The sequence below is a fragment of the Pelecanus crispus genome, chromosome 1, assembly GCF_030463565.1.
Source record: "Pelecanus crispus isolate bPelCri1 chromosome 1, bPelCri1.pri, whole genome shotgun sequence".
In the NCBI taxonomy this organism is placed as follows: domain Eukaryota; kingdom Metazoa; phylum Chordata; class Aves; order Pelecaniformes; family Pelecanidae; genus Pelecanus; species Pelecanus crispus.
This window is the reverse complement of record NC_134643.1, coordinates 198863904-198883158: the sequence shown is the minus strand read 5'-3', so window position 1 is coordinate 198883158 and position 19255 is coordinate 198863904. Positions and strand designations below refer to the sequence as shown.

The 19255-nt window shown below is 39.0% G+C and overlaps 1 protein-coding gene across 1 annotated transcript in view; it reads right to left on the bottom strand.

The window, feature by feature from the left end:
- Positions 1-1602: 1602 nt before the first annotated feature.
- Positions 1603-19255, bottom strand: part of TRPC4 (transient receptor potential cation channel subfamily C member 4) — a 107128-nt gene continuing 89475 nt past the window's right edge. The window contains exons 5-10 of the mRNA XM_075706128.1: positions 18793-19106; positions 16339-16534; positions 14453-14647; positions 6770-6811; positions 4861-4950; positions 1603-2319 (exon numbers count right to left, since the gene is read on the bottom strand). Coding sequence (XP_075562243.1) covers positions 1603-2319; positions 4861-4950; positions 6770-6811; positions 14453-14647; positions 16339-16534; positions 18793-19106 — 1554 coding nt within the window. The remainder of the gene's footprint in view (positions 2320-4860; positions 4951-6769; positions 6812-14452; positions 14648-16338; positions 16535-18792; positions 19107-19255) is intronic.

Below are 19255 nucleotides of genomic sequence, written 5' to 3'. Positions count from 1 at the left end.
CCATGGCACAGACAGGTGTGAAGGAAGGAAGCTTTCAATGTGAGCTCAGAGAGACTAGCACATGTGTAAAGTAGAGCTGGAAAACCTACCTAAAAGTACAGAGATGAGAGGGGTTTAAAAACTCAGTTCTGTACCAGGATAGTTGAGATCCAGAATGGTATGGCTTTAGGTCAGGTCCTACAAGGTGGGAGTTACATGTGATGGATTCCATCTGGAATATAAGTGTACTCTGTGCCTCTGGAAGTTCGTTAATACAGGCTAATATGATCTACAAAAATCTGTCATGGCAGGGAGAGGGAAGTTAAGAATGAAATGACCACACTGATGTGGTGTATTCACATGTTTCCAAGGGAGGAGAATGATGATGCTGAGAGTTCAAGGGTGGTCATTCTTAGGTCAGTTGCAAAATTACATTTTTAATAATGTAGGACACCAGTCACTGATTAAAAAGAAACAGACTGTTTAATTTTAAAAATACTGGTTTTGACTAAGACAATAAGTCACTCATCAGTTATGAAAAATACTATTAGGTTTTCTTTATACATTTAAATGTCTAAGTATTTTTTTATAAAACCTCCAATCAGGTTCCCCCAAACTCTGAAATTGTCAAAGAAACTCTCTTAAGGCTTGCCTTTAGAAACTTCTCAACAAATTGTCATGTTTTTCCAAGTACTCAGGGGATCACTGTATGTTCATTTATTCCTGAAGTATCTTTCTCTTAGCAAATACAAATGTATTGTGAAGGCAAAAGCTAATAAGCAGTTGAATATTAAAGTGCATAGATTGACCACATTTGGAAAAATAAATGGTTGAAAAGCAGTAGCTGTTGTGATTACGGATTTCAGGGAAGTAATCCGTCATCAGTTTTTAGCAAGCCACAGATATTTCTTTTACTATAAGAAACATTTTTTTACAGTCTTCAAATCCTGCAAATGCTTTTCTAACAATGGTATCAGGATGGTGATAATCCTCTTGCTGGGAGGGAGAAGCTGTAATTAAATAATGAAACAGACTGATCTTTCATAATTCACAGGTATTCATATTCCTTCAATAAATAAAAGAATATACTTTAACTTTTGATTCTGTATAGCTTTTGAAACAAATCAAGTTTGTAGCAATTTAAATAAATTATTCTAATAGCTTGACATGAATTATGTTGACAAGGAGCTGCTTATGATTACTATGGTGCCCAGAATATTTTAAGAACCTACAAAGTTAAATAAAGGCTTACAAGTCTCTTAAGCTACTTTTTATTTGCATAGAAAAATATTTATCAGAGGAGTCAACTATCATATGAGAGAAATTGCATTTGTTATAATTGAAAAAGATAGCTAAAAAGTTTCTGTGGGTTATTGCAACAGTACAAGAATACAAGATGCTTCCATTTATTAAAAAATGTAAAACAAATCGTGAAAGCTAAAGCAGGCTACAAAACAGAAGGTCCTCGTATTATCTTTCTCTTGACTACTATGTTAGAAGATCATGTGCCACAGTTGAATACTATAAAGTGTAATTCTGCATTTGCTAATTTAATCCTTAAAACATTGCCCCCAAAAGCACTATGCAAAATATATATATATTTGTAAATGCCTCCTGTAAGCATCACAACCTTGTTATCACATAATCACCCTGATCAATTGATTCCTGTTTCCCATCACAGTCAATGCTAATGTCCAACTCCTCATCCAGCTGATCCTGCGGTGTGGCTGGTTCTGAGTTCTGTAACTCCACTTTCTCTGTTTCTGAAGCACAAATACTTCCCTCTTCCTGTGAATCCGAAGAGTTGCCATTATTTTGTGACTCAGCTAACACACGTTTTTCGTCAGGACTTTGGACATCTAATTCACAGTTCATGGTCATTTCTCCCTCTTCCAGTTCAGCAGTTTTCTCACATTGTTCTTCTGCCTGTTGACGGGAAACTTCTTCAGAAACGGTGTATATTTTATTTGTACTCTGATCCACAGAGTTTGTTTTTGATCGTCTGTGAAATAACCCAAAATTTTTTATGTCTGTTACAAAATTCACACGCTTCTGTTTCTCCTTAGTGGACTCTGACACCATCATTGCTGAGCCATTGCTTACATTATGTGCTTCAGAGGCAATAGTAGCTGATCTTGGGTGAATCATCGTTGTTATGTCAAAAAGGCTGAAGGTCTTTTTCTTTCCTTTCTTGTTTCCTTCACTCTCACTGTTTTCTTCATTTTCTGAGAGAGAGGCAGCATCTTTGTTCATCTTTGCAGTCTGCAAATTAGACAGCTTGCTTCCCTTTAACAAACCCAGGACTTCAAAACGAAAGCTGGAAATATCTTGTTTTAACTCCTAAAAATTAGGAGGAAAGATGAAACATCAGAGCATGAAAGCTAGTTTGACTTTTCCTCTAGTAATTAAAAAAAAAGAAAAAAAAAAGGCTTATGCTAGGGATCAGTAATAAACTTCACCATCTGGATAATACCTAGCATCTTCAAGGTGCTTTGCAGACTGTCTAATGGATCTTCCAGGTGAGACAGAAAAGCAATCAGGAATTTTACCAGAGGAATCTTCAGAGGAAATGTGCCTTAGCCTAGACTGCTCATGGAAATCAGTGAAAGTGGTGGAGGAAGGAGCATGGACAACTTGAAGACCTACAACCAGTCTGCTAGACAGTATAATCCCATCATAATTACAGAATTTTGATCAGCTCTTAAGACCATCCCTTGCACACGCACACATGGGGACACACGCACACACAAGGCATACACACATTTGCATACTTCCCTGTGAGTAGCAGTGCAGGTAGGACTTCGTGCATTTCCACTAAATATTTGGCAGCTGGCAGCTAAGTCAGAGCTAATCACTGCAGGCTGCATTCAGCCAGTGCAACCTCTGTCTCTTAAAGGCCTGTCTCAGGAGAACGCATCTTGCCTTCAAGAGGTCCCTATTTCTCTTCATTTTCTCTAAAGAGATAATCATGGAATCATTGAATCATTTGGGTTGGAAAAGACCTTTAAGATCATCGAGTCCACTGTTAAAGTAACACTGCCAAGTCACCACTAAACCGTGTCCCTGTGCACCACATCTACACGTCTTTTAAATACCTCCAGGGATGGTGACTCAACCACTTCCCTGGGTAGCCTGTTCCAATGCTTAACAACCCTTTTGGTGAAGAAATTTTTCCTAATATCCAAACTAAACCTCCCCTGGTGCAACTTGAGGACCTTTCCTCTTGTCCTTTCGCTAACTACTTGGGAGAAGAGACCAACACCCACCTCACTACAACCTCCTTTCAGGTAGTTGTAGAAGAGCAACAAGGTCTCCCCTCAGCCTCCTTTTCTCCAGGCTAAACAACCCCAGTTCCCTCAGCTGCTCCTCATAAGACTTGTGCTCCAGACCCTTCATCACCTTTGTTGGCTTCTTTGGACATGCTTCAGCACCTCAATGTCTTTCTTGTATTGAGGGGCCCAAAACTGAAAACAGTATTTGAAGTGCAGCCTCACCAGTGCTGAGTACAGAGGGACAATCACTTCCCTGCTCCTGCTGGCCACACTATTTCTGATAGAAGCCAGGATGCTCTTGGCCTTCTTGGCCACTTGGGCACACTGCCGGCTCATATTCAGCTGACTGTCAACCAGCACCCCCAGGTCCTTTTCCACCAGGCAGCTTTCCAGCCACTCTTCCCTCAGCCTGTAGCATTGCATGGGGTTGTTATGACCCAAGTGCAGGACCCAACACTTAGCCTTGTTGAGTTTTGTATGATTGGCCTCAGCCCATCGATCCAGCCTGTCCAGATCCCTATGCAGGGCCTTCCTACCCTCAAGCAGCTGAACACTCCTGCCCAGCTTGGTGTCGCCTGCAAACTGAGGGTGCACTCAATCCCTTCGTCCAGATCATTAAACAGAAGTGGCCCCAATACTGAGCCCTGGGGAACAATACTTGCGTCTGGCTGCCAACTGGATTTAACTCCATTCAGCACAGCTCTTTGGGCCTGGCCATCCAGCCAGTTTTTTACCCAGTGAAGAATATACCCATGCAAGCCATGAGCAGCCAGTTTCTCCAGGAGAATCCTATGGGAAATGATGTCAAAGGCTTTACTAACATCCAGGTAGACAACATCCACAGCCTTTCCCTCATCCACTAAGTGGGTCACCTTGTCATAGAAGGAGATCAGGTTAGTCAACAGGACCCGCTTTTCATAAACCCATGCTGACTGGGCCTGATTGCCTGATTGTCCTGTGCCATGTGATGGCTCTCAAGATAACCTGAATGAAGCAATAATGAGGCAATTAGCTCAGGCTCTGGCTGTATCTTCTGCATGCATAAGCTGAGGGAGATTAATATTATTTTGAATGTTTGGAGTTTGAGGTGCCAATAGTAACAAAGATGTTTGATGCTAGAAATACACAGTGATGGATATAAGCATTGTGATATATATGGTCCTGTTCACTTCATCTGTGTCAAAGGATTTTAATATCTGATTGCTTATTTAGGTTTTCCATCTTTTAAGTCATATAAAAGGTGTTCTGTATACAAATAAATGCACAACAGCACTCTAGAGCAGAAAAATTCTATTTCCTAAAATGCTGAAACTATTTGCATCTTGCTTTAGCAAATATGTTATTACACATTCTTAGTCCCACTTTGGTGTCCCCTTACATGGGCGCAATCCAACTAGCTGATAAGACTGATTATTTCTCCATCTAAAGGAAGAAGGAGACTTGCTGGAGTCCATGTACAATACTATCTATGTGTGGTCCATCAGGACACAGACACTGCTCTAGGAAGCAAGTTATATGCTACCTGAACAACTGGGGAGTTTGAAAAATATGCTTCACAGTCTTATAATGTCGTACTAAAACACCTAAAAAAATATAAATTATCACATACCTTAAAGTTTTCTTCCGTCAGTCCTTCCTCAGTTTTGGCATCTCTTATCATTGCTGCAACATATCTCTTAACCAGATTTCTCATAACTTCCTAAAAATATAAAATTTTGTGTTAGCTTTCTTGATATTAGTTACTAAACCTACAGTCACTGGGCCTGCTTGGACTTCTTTGTGCTTTTGGAACATGACAAAAAATGTATAAACCTTAGACCTGGTTGAAAATTTGTTCTGCATTTCAATGGAAAGCAGTGATATTAATTATCTTGTTGTATCTGGTTTCACCAAAGGTATGTCTCATGCCGGTAACATGACAGTGAGCAGTTGCTGATGCCTCATGAGGAGTGTAAAGTCTAGTGCAGTTGTACGTTATTTCCAGCTATACTCTCCCAAGCCTTCTGCAATGTGAGATTCAGAGACTTCCTGAATCAGAAATGATAGCTCTATGTTTAATGGGCTGTGACAGGTTTTCCTATGTGTTTTGAACTCATGTGAATTTTCAGCATCCACAAATCCTCTGCCAATGAATTCCACAGTATAGTTGGAATAAGATTCCATTTGGGGTTTTGTTTATTTTTAACCTGCTCCCTGATAGTTTCCATTGTTGCATTCTACTTCTAAGAATCCTAAGATTCTTTAGGTTGGAAGGGATGTGTGGAGGCTGTCTGACCTACCTCAGGTCCATGTCCAGTCAAGTGCTGAATATCTCCAAGGGTGAAGGTGCTGCAACCTTCCTGAAGAACTTTTTCCAATTCTTTACTACCCTCATTGTGATGATGATTTTCTTTATGGAATTTCCCTTCCTACAACTTGCGTCTGTTGACTCCTGTTCTTTTGCTGTGCACCTCCAAGAAAAATCTGGCTCTTCCTCCTCTCTAACCACCCACTGTGTTATTGAAGACAGCAATTAGATCCCCCTTAACCTACTCCAGGCTGAAATCCAAGCTTCTCCTTTTATGTCAGCCCTCTAACCATCTTGGTGGCCCTTTACTGGATTCCTTCCAGTTTGTTAACATCTCTCTTGTAGTGGGGGGCCCAAAACAGGACACACTGCTCCAGATAGAGTCTTACAAGTGTGGGCTGGAGGAGAATAATCATTTCCCTCAAAGTGCTGCCTACAGCCTTACTAATGTAGCCTAATACATGTCTGGTATTCAGTTTGTGGATAGATGGTAAACAGCTGCTCTGTGTTCACCTTCCCCATGATTTTATAGATCCCTGTTGTATTTCCCACAGCTGTCTCTTTTTCAGGTTGGAAAAGTCCTAGTTTACCTAGTCAGTTCCCATATGGAATCCATTAATTACCAAACCTACAAGTGTACAGCCCACATCTTGTTTAACTTGCAGCCCTTTTAACACAACAAAAATTGAAAATAAATCTGAAAATTATTCCTTGTGCTACAATAATCTCAAAAAATCAGAGGCTGAAGCAGGAAGGATGGAGAAGAAGAACAGCTTACAGGGGTCTAGACAGAGGGGTTATTAAAGGCTAGGAAGTTGTCTATGGGGGACCAGAGCCAGAGAGATGGAGAGCAGGTTCTGACCAAACATGTCAGTGAGCTACACACATGATCCCGATGAATCCCAGCAGGGAGGTGGGACTATGTGTCTGCTTTTTTAAAGGCAATCCATGTTACAGTGGGCAAAATACTGGTTAGTATATTATTGCTCTAGGAAATATCCTTTTGCACCTTAAAAGTAGACAACCATACTTCTCAAATGCTGTTGTTTGAAGACCAAAAATACTATGCTCATTTGCCGAGGATGAAGGAAGTATGCATTTTGTGTTTTTTTCATTCCTTTTTTTTTTTTTTTTATCCTTTCTCATGAAATTCTTCCTTTTTTTTCCCCTCCTGAAGACCTTTAGGAGACATAGAGAAATAATTGCTCAAAAAATAAATATGGGCCTGTACCTGGTATTGATGATGTCTTCTCAGATTGTCAGCTGCACGTCTCTGGAAAAAAGTAAAGAAAAGAAAAGGAAAGAACAAAAAAACATGAATCCCTGTCTGGTAGTAAAATACTTACAGCATAGCAAAACAGCAGGTCTGTGCAATATGTGGTATCTAGCAAGCTGAGAGAGATGGTTCAAAGTCTGTTGAAAAATGGCAGCGTTGGAGCACAGAGTGTCATTAGCTTTACAGAAGGGAGAATGTTAAAATTGGGAAAGCAAAATGGATTTTCTACAGTTTCAACTCTGTGCTGTTATTCTAGCATTGGCATGGATGTGGTGGAGCAACGAGGTCTCTGCTTCAAGAGACCCAGTGTCACTGATATGAGATAGAAGGGTGTCGTGGTTTAGCCCCTGTGAGCAACTAAGCACAACACAACCACTTGCACACCCTCCCCCCACCCAGTAGGATGGGGGAGAGAATTGGAAGGGCAAAAGTAAGAAAACTCATGGGTTGAGATAAGAAGAGTTTAATAATTGAAATAAAATAAAATAAAAAATAATAATAGCAATAAAAATTGTAATGAAAAAGAGAATGATGAGAGAGACAAACAAAACCCAGGAAAAAAAACCCAAGTGATGCAACTGCTCACTACCCACCAACCAATGCCCAGCCTGAGCAGCGATTGCCACCCCCTGGCCAACTCCCCCCAGTTTATATACTGAGCATGACATCATATGGTATGGAATAGCCCTTTGGTCAGTTTGGATCAACTATTGTGGCTGTGCCCCCTCCCAGTTTCTTGTGCACCTGGCAGAACATGGGAAGCTGAAAAGTCCTTGACTAGTGTCAGCACTACTTAGCAACAACTAAAACATCAGTATGTTATCAACATTATTCTCATACTAAATCCAAAACTCAGTACTAGGCCAGCCACTAGGAAGAAAATTAACTCTATCCCAGCTGAAACCAGGACAGTGAGGGAACAATGTGATCATGTCACTCACTTGCACAGACTGAAGCATATTTTACTGAATTGAGAAAATCTTGACATAAACATGGTGTTAGCAAGACACTTGCTACGGCTCCTAATGTCTCATTTAAGATAGAGCTAACCAAAACCTGCACTATAAAACCATATTAAAGAGAAAATTTCCTGCTTAGTTCCCTGTTAGAAACACTTTGTCACATAGAAGGGTGTGGAAGAAAGAAACTTAGCTTGCAACGCAGAGTTTGGTGTTGATAGGAGGGAAGGTAAGAGGGATAGTAGCTCTGAAGAGGAACAGCAAAAAGAAGTGTGGTAAGATGAAAGCATGGTACAGGCTTCAAGCAAGTGTTGCATTAGATTATACTGCCATATCTAAGGGCTGTCTAGAAGAAGATGGGGGGAAAAAAGCCTGAATTACTTAGTCCTTGAATTACTGTTGTCCTCAGTAGCATACTGAGTCACATCTCCCTGTTCTCTACCTTAATTATTCCTCACTCATGAAAGAAAGACTTACAATTTTAACTTGGGTTCTTATATCTGCTGCTGGCAAGAACACAAGGTGTCTGACCACTCATTGTATTTCTACAAAACAGAACACTTACAGCATCTTAAGCAGGATGAAAGGACATCCAAGGGATTTGTTAAAATTGACCTCAGCTGCATAATGAGGCAGGCATAGTAAGGTATTTTGTATTCTTTTACTTGAAACTGATTGGCAATTTATGATAAACAACTTCCCTGTACTCAGAATCAGTTTACACTTTAGGGTTGATTTCTTGTTTGAAATTAATTTGAAGGATGGAGTTGCTGTGTGGGTGGGCTTGGCAAAAAATAACAAAAGAGAAAAATAATTTCCTAATCACTCTGAATAGGCACCGTGGGGTAGGGCTTTATACATAAGCATCTTGTCTTCAGTGTTTTTCCAGATTGTGTTTCTGTATCTATGCCTCATCCCAAGAGAAGATGGAAATTCCTTGTGTTTAAGGGTGAAGGGATGGGTGAGCCTGCCCACTACTGGGGCCAGAGGGGGCAAAGCAGCTGTGGAAAGGCCGATACCCTCCCACCACCTGTCTTTATCCGGTTTTTAGAAAAAAAATTCTGATTTTTTGCAACTGACCACACGATGGAGATGTTTCATTCCTGCTGAGAGAGCACTAAGGGAGTCTGTGGCTAAGAGAGCTCTCAACAACAAATCTCACAGGTAAAGGAAAAAACTCTTCAAGGTGTAAGTGAAACGCACGTCATTTCAGATAAAGATAATAACTCCTATAAATAAAACAAATGATGACCCTTATCTTGCAGAGTGCTTTCTGCAGTTGGTGTCTGCTCTGCTTTATTTTATAGTGAAATGCAAAATAAATGCATAGGTTTAATTCTATACCCATAACAAGAAATAGCTAAATGAGGTTTATCTGACTAAAAATAGCAACAGGGGAAGAAACACTCTTCTGATGACAATGTTGTATGAGATCATGAAATTGAAGGGGATAATTTTATCACTTTCCAAAGGGGGCACTGATATCCTCTAGGAAGCTTTAATAGTAGTTCTACTAGTAGTGATAAATACTTCAGTCTTCCTGCTTATGCCATTCCTAGTAATTTGCATTGTTTGGAAGAAAAATCTCTTTAACAATCAAAAATTTGATGATATTAAATTACTTCTTTTGAAGTGTTTTATCAAAATTATATATTTTATAAAGCAGAAATTCAAATTTGCTTAGTGATAAAGGTCCAAAATGTGAAGATTGTCTGAAGTCATGGGATATATTCCTCATCTTGAACAGAAACATCCCATAAAAAGGTTAAGAAATTATCTGTGTTAACAAAGAGATTTCCCCATGAGATGGTCCTTGGCTGTAAAACACTCCTGATTACTGACTTCCATTCCAGGTGGAAGGTGTTATTTCTTCACTCAACTTTCGATAACACACATTACAGAGAAAATACAAAATACTTATATTGACTTAGGACTGGCATCATTTTCCACTTGGAGAACCTAAACTAGGAGAAGGGGGGAGATTTTCTCTGACAAATGATAACAGTTACCAAGTAGGTTGCTTGGAAAAATAGCATCAAAATGTGGATAGCTAGAAAAGAGGTAACTATTTATCTAAACATTAGAGTCACAAAAAAATCCCCAAACCAAAACCAAAACCAAAAAAACCTGAAGATATCCCTGACAATCCTTTCCATTTTCTCCTCTGAAATACTGAAGATTACCAATAAAACACTTTTTGGCAACTGATCAGACATAAAGTGGAACGTAATTTGAGGAAAAGAGTACAATTTATTCCAGCAGGATTGCCGTTTCTTTTCTTTCATCTCTTGTATTTTGAAATGGCAATGGATTTCAGATGGCCAACAGGAGTATCCCTGAGACACCCAAAGGCCTTGGGCAGTCAGGAAAACTTCAGTCTAATCAATAGAGTTACATTACTAATCTGGCTTTTACAAAGCTGACAAAGTTAACAGAAGTGCTATATATATATATAAAGAGCAGCACACACTGTTATTTCAGAGTTTTAAGTGTAGGAGATACTTTGTGATAATAGCTAAAGAGAATGCTGCATACCTGCGATATGTCAAAATGACAGAAAATTGGAATGTATTGAAATCTGAAAGGTAGAAGATCTTTGTCTGATTAATAGCAGAGCTGAAGTACTAGTAAATCACATGTAAGCATCCTGGCCTTCCTTCAGCTGTAGCTGTGGCTAGAGAAGCTGCCATCAGCATAGCTGATCACTGTTGCTTTGGAGAAAAATCCTGTCCCTTGAAAAAGCTCCCCTGAACTCCACCACCCACTGTTTCAGCTGTCCCAGTACAACAAAGGATGGCAGAACCACAAAACTGACATCCAAGGAGAAGCAAATTAATCAGCACTCTTCAGAGGCATGTCACTTCCCTGCAGACCCTGTTCTTTCCCATGATTGCTTTGTTATAAGCAGCACTGTAGATAGTCCTCCCAAGCAACCGTGACATACTTATTTCTACTGATATATTTCTTCTTCATATGAGCCAGATAAATCCTTTCACTATCATGTCTGCTGTAAACTATCCTGACCCTGAACCCTTTCTTTATGATTTCTGCCTGCATATAATGAACTTTTAAGCGTACACACACGTATATTTTTACAGTGGATTGTTGGTGACACATTTAATGCATCCTTGATTCATTCCTAGCTCGATTCCTGGCTTTTTGGTACTACGGTTTCTTATGCAGATATCATGCCTGATCTTTGAAAAATGCTGGCTTTAACAAGCCAGCTGCATTCTGTCTATCGTCTCTTTTGTACCCTCTAGCACTGACTCAGCCTTTGGATGCACACTATTGCTTTTTCTACTGGAAAACACCATAGTACGTCACAGCTGATTAGAGCTTTCTAATAGGAAAGTTAGTATTTAGAGGTTTCAGAACAAAATGTCTTGAAATCTGAGTTCTGCCTTACAGACAACATGGCATCCATACATCCATATAGCCAGTGTAAGAAAATAAGCCTGAAATTGAGTCTATAATGTTTTTTTCCCAGTACTGGTCATAGGGAATGAATCAGAGTTTATAATGCAGGACTCAGTGAGAAGAAGTAGGTCCCAACAAAGCTTGTCTTGTAGTTCTGAGGGCAGAGTTATTACAGGGGAGATCCCAGTGAGCTGGATTCAGAGAGCTGCCAGCTGAGATCCCCAAACAAAAGGCAGAGAAAACTCCTCATTTCCCTTCAGCTGTAAGGGCATAGAGGTTCTAAATTTAATTTGTTGGGACAACTGAAGAAGATCGGGGAACCCAAGCCTGAGCTGGGGGTGATGGGAATAAGTTTTTCAAACCAGAAAGCAATGCATTCCCCCAGGAAAAACTGTGAGATCACCATGGTGTGCCTATTCATTCTCCAATGACTTAATCTCTTGGGAAAAATCCAGTTAACAGCCTCTGGTTTACATCTACCCAGACTGTGTGTAGACCTGACTGCTGGCATGAATAGCGTCTGTCACACTCTGATGGGTACGGACAGATTTTCCTAATGTGGAAATCGGAGCGTATAGTGCATACCCACATCTTATCCCATATTGGAGCTTGGGCCTAGAAATTGCAACATGTTCCAAATTCAGATAGCCCTAATGGGGTTTCTGTTATAGCTGAGGAGCAAGCTGAAGAACTCTGTAGTTTTATGAGATGCCCAGACGTGTGGACTGAATCTGCCTGGTCAGCCACAGCCACTCACTTTTTCCAGACAGCTGGAAGTCTTGTTGCCATGACGGCTTGGCTGGTGAGCCCTCTGCTTCAGAGGGGTTTCAGCTATACTTGCAGCTAAGTGCCTATTCTCTAGTGGAAACTAGTGATGGGTATGGCTGTATTGTCTCACAGACTTTGGGATTTCCATTTTTTTTCATCAAACATTTTTTTTTTTAATTTACTCTACAGAAATTATCCAAAAATGTCCTACATATCTTCCTCACCTGTCTCCTCCACTCCCAAACAGTTCAGTAATCAGTAGTTCACATTCAAATCATAGGGTAGCTCCTCCTCTTCTGTTCTCCCAAGAGAGCACCCTTCCCCCCCAAGGGTCTTAATATTTTGAGATGGAAATCTCTTCTGTCAGAGCTGTTCTGCTTGGGGTAAATAATTAAATATCCACTAAAGAATAGAAGTGAACCTGGGTCTCCCTTAGCCCAAGCTTTTTGCTTTACTTGGCACCTGCTCCTTCTCTCTCCAAACAGAAATTCCATCCTGAAGCTGAAAAGTTTTTCCCAACAAAAGCTTCTTTGAAACAGGTATATATTAATGAAAAAGTTTGGGGTTTAAGGATTTTGTTTTTTTTTCATTTAAAAAAAAAGAAAATTCTATTTGGAAAAATTCCCAACCAGCTCTGTGTACAGACTCCCTGCCCTTTGACCCTTTGCTGCACCAGTTTTCCAGAACCCAAGCTGCTAATTTCTAGAAGCTGGTATTTATGTAGCCCAGCAGGAGGTATCTGCAGGAACCAGGGGGTGATCTTTCTGAACCCCCTTCATCACCACGTCATTCAACATGGGGCTGAGAGCACCTTGTCTCTTTCTTTATTATTCCACAGAGCCAGGAATGAGCTTATTCCCAGAGCTGCGGTTTGAGAGGGAAAAAAAGGGAAAAAAATCCCTTATCCTGGATGGAAAGTTGGACAGAAAACATTGTCCTGAAGGTTTTGCTGGGATTTATAAGGGTATTCTGTATCTGTCTCAGTCAAACAGAGATACTGTTTTAACCAACCCTAGATCCTCAGCTGCTATACACTGGCATCACTCCATTAATTTTAATATCAGTCTATCAGTTTACACTAGCTAATCATCCCTTACCAAATGTTTAACAAATGCCTGGAAGCATTGCCCACCCTCCCACACACACAAGTACATCACTCTCTTGATTTTCTCTTTCTAACAAAATCTCAGCTTTTCCTACTGTTGGTCTCTGCATTTACTTCTTTCCCTTGCTAGGTTAAACAATGATGTTTTATTCTTGAAATTCTTTACCATTCATGCTACTTCATTTATTTTTTTTTTTCTATCTGAATCGTTGTTTGTTTCTCTTCACTGATTTTCTAATATTAATTTTAATTTTTTTTCAGTTTCTTTCTTACAGTCTATTACTGTTGGTTTGTTTTTGGTTTTTTTGGTTTGTTTTTTTTTTTTCCCCAATGTCATTCTCATGCTTATAAGCTTTCTCTTTTAGCTGTTTCTTTCCTATCTGCAGGTATGACTGGTAAGTGAAGCATATTTTCCTTTCAAGATGAGGATATTGCAATAAGACTGATTAGAAGCTTTGCACAAAAAGGACAAAATCCATTCATCAGCTTAGGAACTGTGAATTAGTTTTATATGTCACTCTTCCTCTTTATCATATATCTGTACACCTATGTGAACTTGTTCCTCCAAGTATATCTGGTGATTAAACTGAATGCCAGGATGTGACAGGACATTATGTAGGAAAAGCCTATCCTTATTACTCACTTCTCAAGAAACTGGCAAGAAATACAAAGAAAAGTTCTATAGAGTAATGGTCCAGCAAAGAACTGTACTGTATTCCCTGTCTTCTTTGAAATGAATGGATGTTTTGCTACCACGGTCAACAGCATGAGGACTGTAACAACCCTTTCTTCTTCCCCTTACCCACACATGACACTCATGCTCTCACTTAATGCTTTGATGTCTGAGTTCCTAACAGACCTGAAAACAGTTATACTCCCCAAATCCCTATAGTATAGGGAAAGTGCCATTATCCACTTTTTACCCACAATGGTTTTCTTTATGTTGGAGTTGGCTAAATGCACTCTAGTTACTGAGGTCCTGACTCACTCATTATGGGAAATGCAGAAAACATAACTAGAGAGATTTAGTTGTTGCTGGGTTAGGTTGTTGCCTGACTATTTCCTCTGACAATATAGAAAAACTGTGCTGTTGACTGAGGTATCTCACCTGGATAAATTCAAATCTGCTTTGCCCACTGAAGCTACCAGAGAAAGTCTGTGGGTGAGATGGTCCATATTGTCATTGCACAGGAATACAATGATGCTCTCTCTTTAGTCAAATACTTTGACATAAATGTAAAAAACCCCCATCATTCTCTGCTAGAATTATTCTGGAACTCATATGCACATTATCTGACAGTTCAGATGTCCCTGCTCTCTAAGGCTGAGAAAGACTTATCTATATAGCAGAGGAGGACTATAGGCAGAGTAAAACACAGGACTTACCCCTATTGTTCCAAAACTTTCAGGTTTTCTTCTGATTTTTTTCTTGCAGAGATGTCTCCATAACCATTTGATCAGATACCAGAGAGACTTTGGGCTTGGTATGACATTGAAAGGAGTGGGCAGAGTTCCTCCTTCTTCAAAGTAACTCATCCAGAGCTTTGTTCGGGCAAACTTCCATTCAATGTCTGCATGATCCTGCACACGAGAAACACACCACCAGCACAGATGTTGCTGTAATTAAGGAGGTGAAACAAACCTCTACAAAAATCTGAAAATTTTAAACTAGAACAACCTTGAAATACTAATGAATTTTCTTGTTAAAATACTGTCATCTTCTTTTGACAGAATGTCTTTAACACAAAGCAAAGCTAATCTGCTTTATTTCAGTAAAGAGATATTAGATATGTACTGTATATAACCACTTTCAACCATTCTTTCCTTGCTACAGGCAATAATTAGAAGTCTCTCAAAAACCAAAGGATAATTACAAGCAGGAAAATGCTACATTTCTGGAAGAGATTTTTTGTTATAATATCAGCTCATCATTATTCCACATAGATCACTCTAATTACTCTGCTGTACAGCAGCTTCAACAAGTCTCTAAGTCTCATGCACTCTCTTAGTAATTGCCAGCCCCAGAAATTCACAAATAGTTTATCCAACAAATCATGAGGCTACTTAAAACTGTTGAGTCGAGTATCTTTTTTTTGTCGTACTTCAGAATTATATTTTTGGAATAGGTTGGTTTTTTTTTTTTTAAATTTACTTTTATTTGAAATTTTATTTAATTTGGATTCTATATAATATAGCATAATTTTGAAAAGTTTGAAAAAAATCAAAACTAAAGTCCATGGAAAGATTGCTAAATCCCAGCAGCTGAACAAGAAGTTTGAATCAGTAATATTAGATTTGGACAACAAACATAGTAGCCAAGAACTTCAACACAGATCTAGCCCTAGCATTTAACATTTAGCCAGATATAGAGTAATCAAAACAGTAATTTAGAAGTTCTAGTAGGAAAAGTGTTCTACCTGCAGTCTGAGTTTTCATGAATGGGGTATGTTGTGATATTGTGTATCAGACTTTGCCAACTACTGTTATACAAACAGATGTAGCTAGTATTTCTTTTGTGGGAAAACTTGTAATTTCCAGATTAGAAAAAAGGCATGTTTTAAAATCGTAAGACTGTGAAGCTTTCTTTTATTTGTTTGCTTTCTGCATGATCATATTTGAATTATCATATGATGAATCAGTATTTATTTTCATTAGTCTCCTTAAGAGACAGCTGAGAAATAAAAATAAGCCAATACCTCTGATAAGTATAAAGACAGTTTTCATTAGAGGAGAAAACGGGACACTGCTGAATGAGAAATCATGACCTTTTGTTTTAATTGCTAATGGGTCCAAAATTGTCCATGAAACATGGGTATCCAATTTCTGTTAACTGTATATTTACACTATATAAAAATCCCAAAATAACAGCCTCATAAAGGTTAATAAATACAATGTATTAAAAATAAAGTAGACACAGAACAATCTTTGGCAGAGTCTATTTCTCAGGAGAGTTCCTGCACAGTGCAGCTTGGGCAGGGCTGTAGCCCATGTCACTTTGCCAGAAGCTTCAGGACACCCTTCTCAACCCACGAGCTGGCTTCTGCAGCAGGGCCACCTCTTCCCCATTCAGAGTTGTGGGGAAATTCCCCTCTGCTCAATCCAGCTGGGGTCTGGTTTCTTTTCCTTCCAGAAGAGTGCAAAAGAATTAGAACAAATCAGAGAATTTGTCCCAATATCCTGTCTGTAAAAAAGATTTACTACCAGAAAAATGGGATGTAGGAACAGAGAGAAAATATATATTATAAATTATCTAAGGATAAGGAACAACTTACAGCAATAAGTTGGTAAGAATTATTCATCATGGCTATTAGCATGTTGAGTAGAACAACCAGAGAGATTACATTATAGGTACCAAACATGGTGGCCCCAACAAATTCAGTAAATTCATGCCTTGCATTCACATTGGTCACATAGAGATTGATGAGTCCAAATATAGACCAGAATAATGACTGCAGTGTTTCAAATAATCTGAAAAACAAAATCCAAAAAGAATAGCTGTATAATAACAATGCATGTACTTTTCAGATTGTTCAGTTTTTCCCCAAACATACAAAAGTCTTTGACTTGATTGAGACGAATTATACTTATCACAATATAGGCAACATATATGGAATATCTTTATAGGGAAACAATGGCTTAATATTTCAAATCTGAGCCTCCAGATATACAATACTGAATCTATAAATAAGCCTGTGAGTAAAAGGCTGATTTTGTTCAAACTTCTGAGGGATAAATATAGTTTTAGAGATCTTATTTTGGACACCTGCCTTTGAAGTATTTTGACCCTTTGCCTTGACTGTAGAGGGTAGAACAAGGATCCAAAAGTAACTCAATGATTGTGTTTCACCAAGATGTTAAAACAATTATGGTATCCTCATACCTACTTGGTGTTGTCAGTTTATGCAATTTCCGGTTTGTGTTGAGAGCCATTGAGACAAAAGGAGTTGTATAATTAGAAGGACATTATTATCATTAGCATATGTTTTGTTTTGCAAAGAATGGAGACATCAAAAAGACAAAAATGCCTCTCTCAAATGAAACTGTGCTTTTATAAATAAATGATATTATATTCACTTAGAGAAGTTTGGGACAACAGCTAGGAAGCTAAATAACAATAACCAACTTGAAAAAAATTCTCTGCAACTAGATAACTTGACATAATTTCACTTTTGTACAATGTTCAGCTACACTACAGTGTCACAAGCATGGGCCCTGGTAGCCTACTTGCTGCTGAAAAGTTTGCAGCAAATTTTTCTGCTTATCTGGTCCCATATCTTGAGGTTAATTGGAGTGAGTTTTCCCTGTGGCCTCTCTCCAGCTCCTTCACCCCGACATCAGAAGCAGGTTACCTGAACAGGATGTGTGGGCTGCCAGTGTTGTCCCAAACGCATCTGGGGCAGGGAGGCTGCTGAACTGCAGAGGGGACATGTACCACCCTGGGCGGTCCTACACACTGGGACCCACTGTCCAGAACTGGGCAAAACTTAACCCTTCAGCCCTTTTCCCACTATGCAGTATCATCTCTGAAACGTAACTTTGTCATGCAACCCAGCACAGTGCTGTCCTACAGAGATACCTGAGAGGGCAGTATGCTTTTATTTATAGAAACTCTAGGTCCTGAATCTCTGCTCCTATTATACAGTGTATATGAGTGGTAAAATACTGCTCTGGAGTTTCTTGTATGGTTTACACTTGTCTGAGCAGAAATTGAACAACCACTATCCTCCCCTGCTCACAGTTGCAGAAAAGGCTCATAAGGGCTCACAGTTTGCCTTGACACCATCTTCTGGCACTAGTACCAGTAGTCCCCACTATTTCCCAGTTGAATAATACTGCTTCCGTCAATGTTCAGCTCTGAAAAGTTTCCCTGTGCTTTTCTGTTCAGATCACACAGTGTAGACCTGCATAAGACGTTATTAATATGGAAGACAAATATGCTATGCCTGAGCAAAGTTACTTGATTAAGATGATATAAAAGGTGTTATTTTTATAAAATTATTTACTTTGAGAAGGAAGCCATTGGTAATAAATATATTTTAGAAACCGCCTAGATATGATTCATAGAAGGTAAAGAGAACAGGTATTTACAGCAGGAGTTTGATTCAGATTGGAAGATGAAAGATGAGATAGAGAATTAGTATTCATTTGGTACTGTTTTGGTAATATTGATGAACTACAGAACAGAGTGAAGTAAAATTGATTTTAAGTGAAAGAAAAATAACTAAACTTTAAAACAAATTTGAATACAGTATTTGATTGTGTGGAGTAGAAACCTGCACTGAATGTTTTTTTCTGACTCAGTTTACCACATTTACAAGGAATCTTTGTGTTTTAGAACACCAAAACTTATTTAATGCCCACAAGTAGACACAGAAGAAATGCAGTGACAGCTGCCTGGATAAGCAAGCTCTGATTTGGTGACCTTTTTTCCCGTAATTCTAAATATGTACTTTCTAATCTCACATTATCTCCCCCTTCTGTTTATTTTATCTTTTTATCTTTCAAGATACCTTGAATTGTACAGACTTCACTGTAGTATGGGATGAACATTATTACAGAGTGATGTAATTTTTTTTTTTTTTTTTATTAGGGTAACTTTAGATGTGTCTGCCAGGACACTACTGTAATACCAATAGAAAACAGACAGCCTCTTTCCTGTAAACAACATCTAAGTGATTAAAATATTGGGGGCAGAGGGGGAGGATAGAAAAAGATCAGCCACTTACGTCGAAAATGCATTATTCTGCTTTTCACATCGTATTCCTTTGCAGTTGCCGTGTTCATTTGTCTCATAGTAGAAGTACAGCTGGTTCAATCCATTTGCAAAAGCTAGCAGCACAAGGCAGTATATGAAGAGAAATTTCAAAATGTCCAGCAACATTCTTCCTAGAGATATCTGCAGAGGTCCCAGGTGAGAATTTGCAGTAAATAATGAGATCAAGCGTAGGGAGCTAAAGATGTTTGCAATTGCAAACAGGGCCTCAGCCACCAGGGTTGGATGCCACATGTCCCAGTTCTCCCGTTGAACTAACCCACTATACTGAAAACAAGCAGAAGGGAAGAAATTACTCCTCTATTTTTATGCATAAACAAGTATGTCCATTACTTTATAAGCTGTTCAATTAATTTGCAGATAGCACAATAAAACTAAAAAACATTTGGAAAGCAACATGTCTTCAGTTTTTTTTA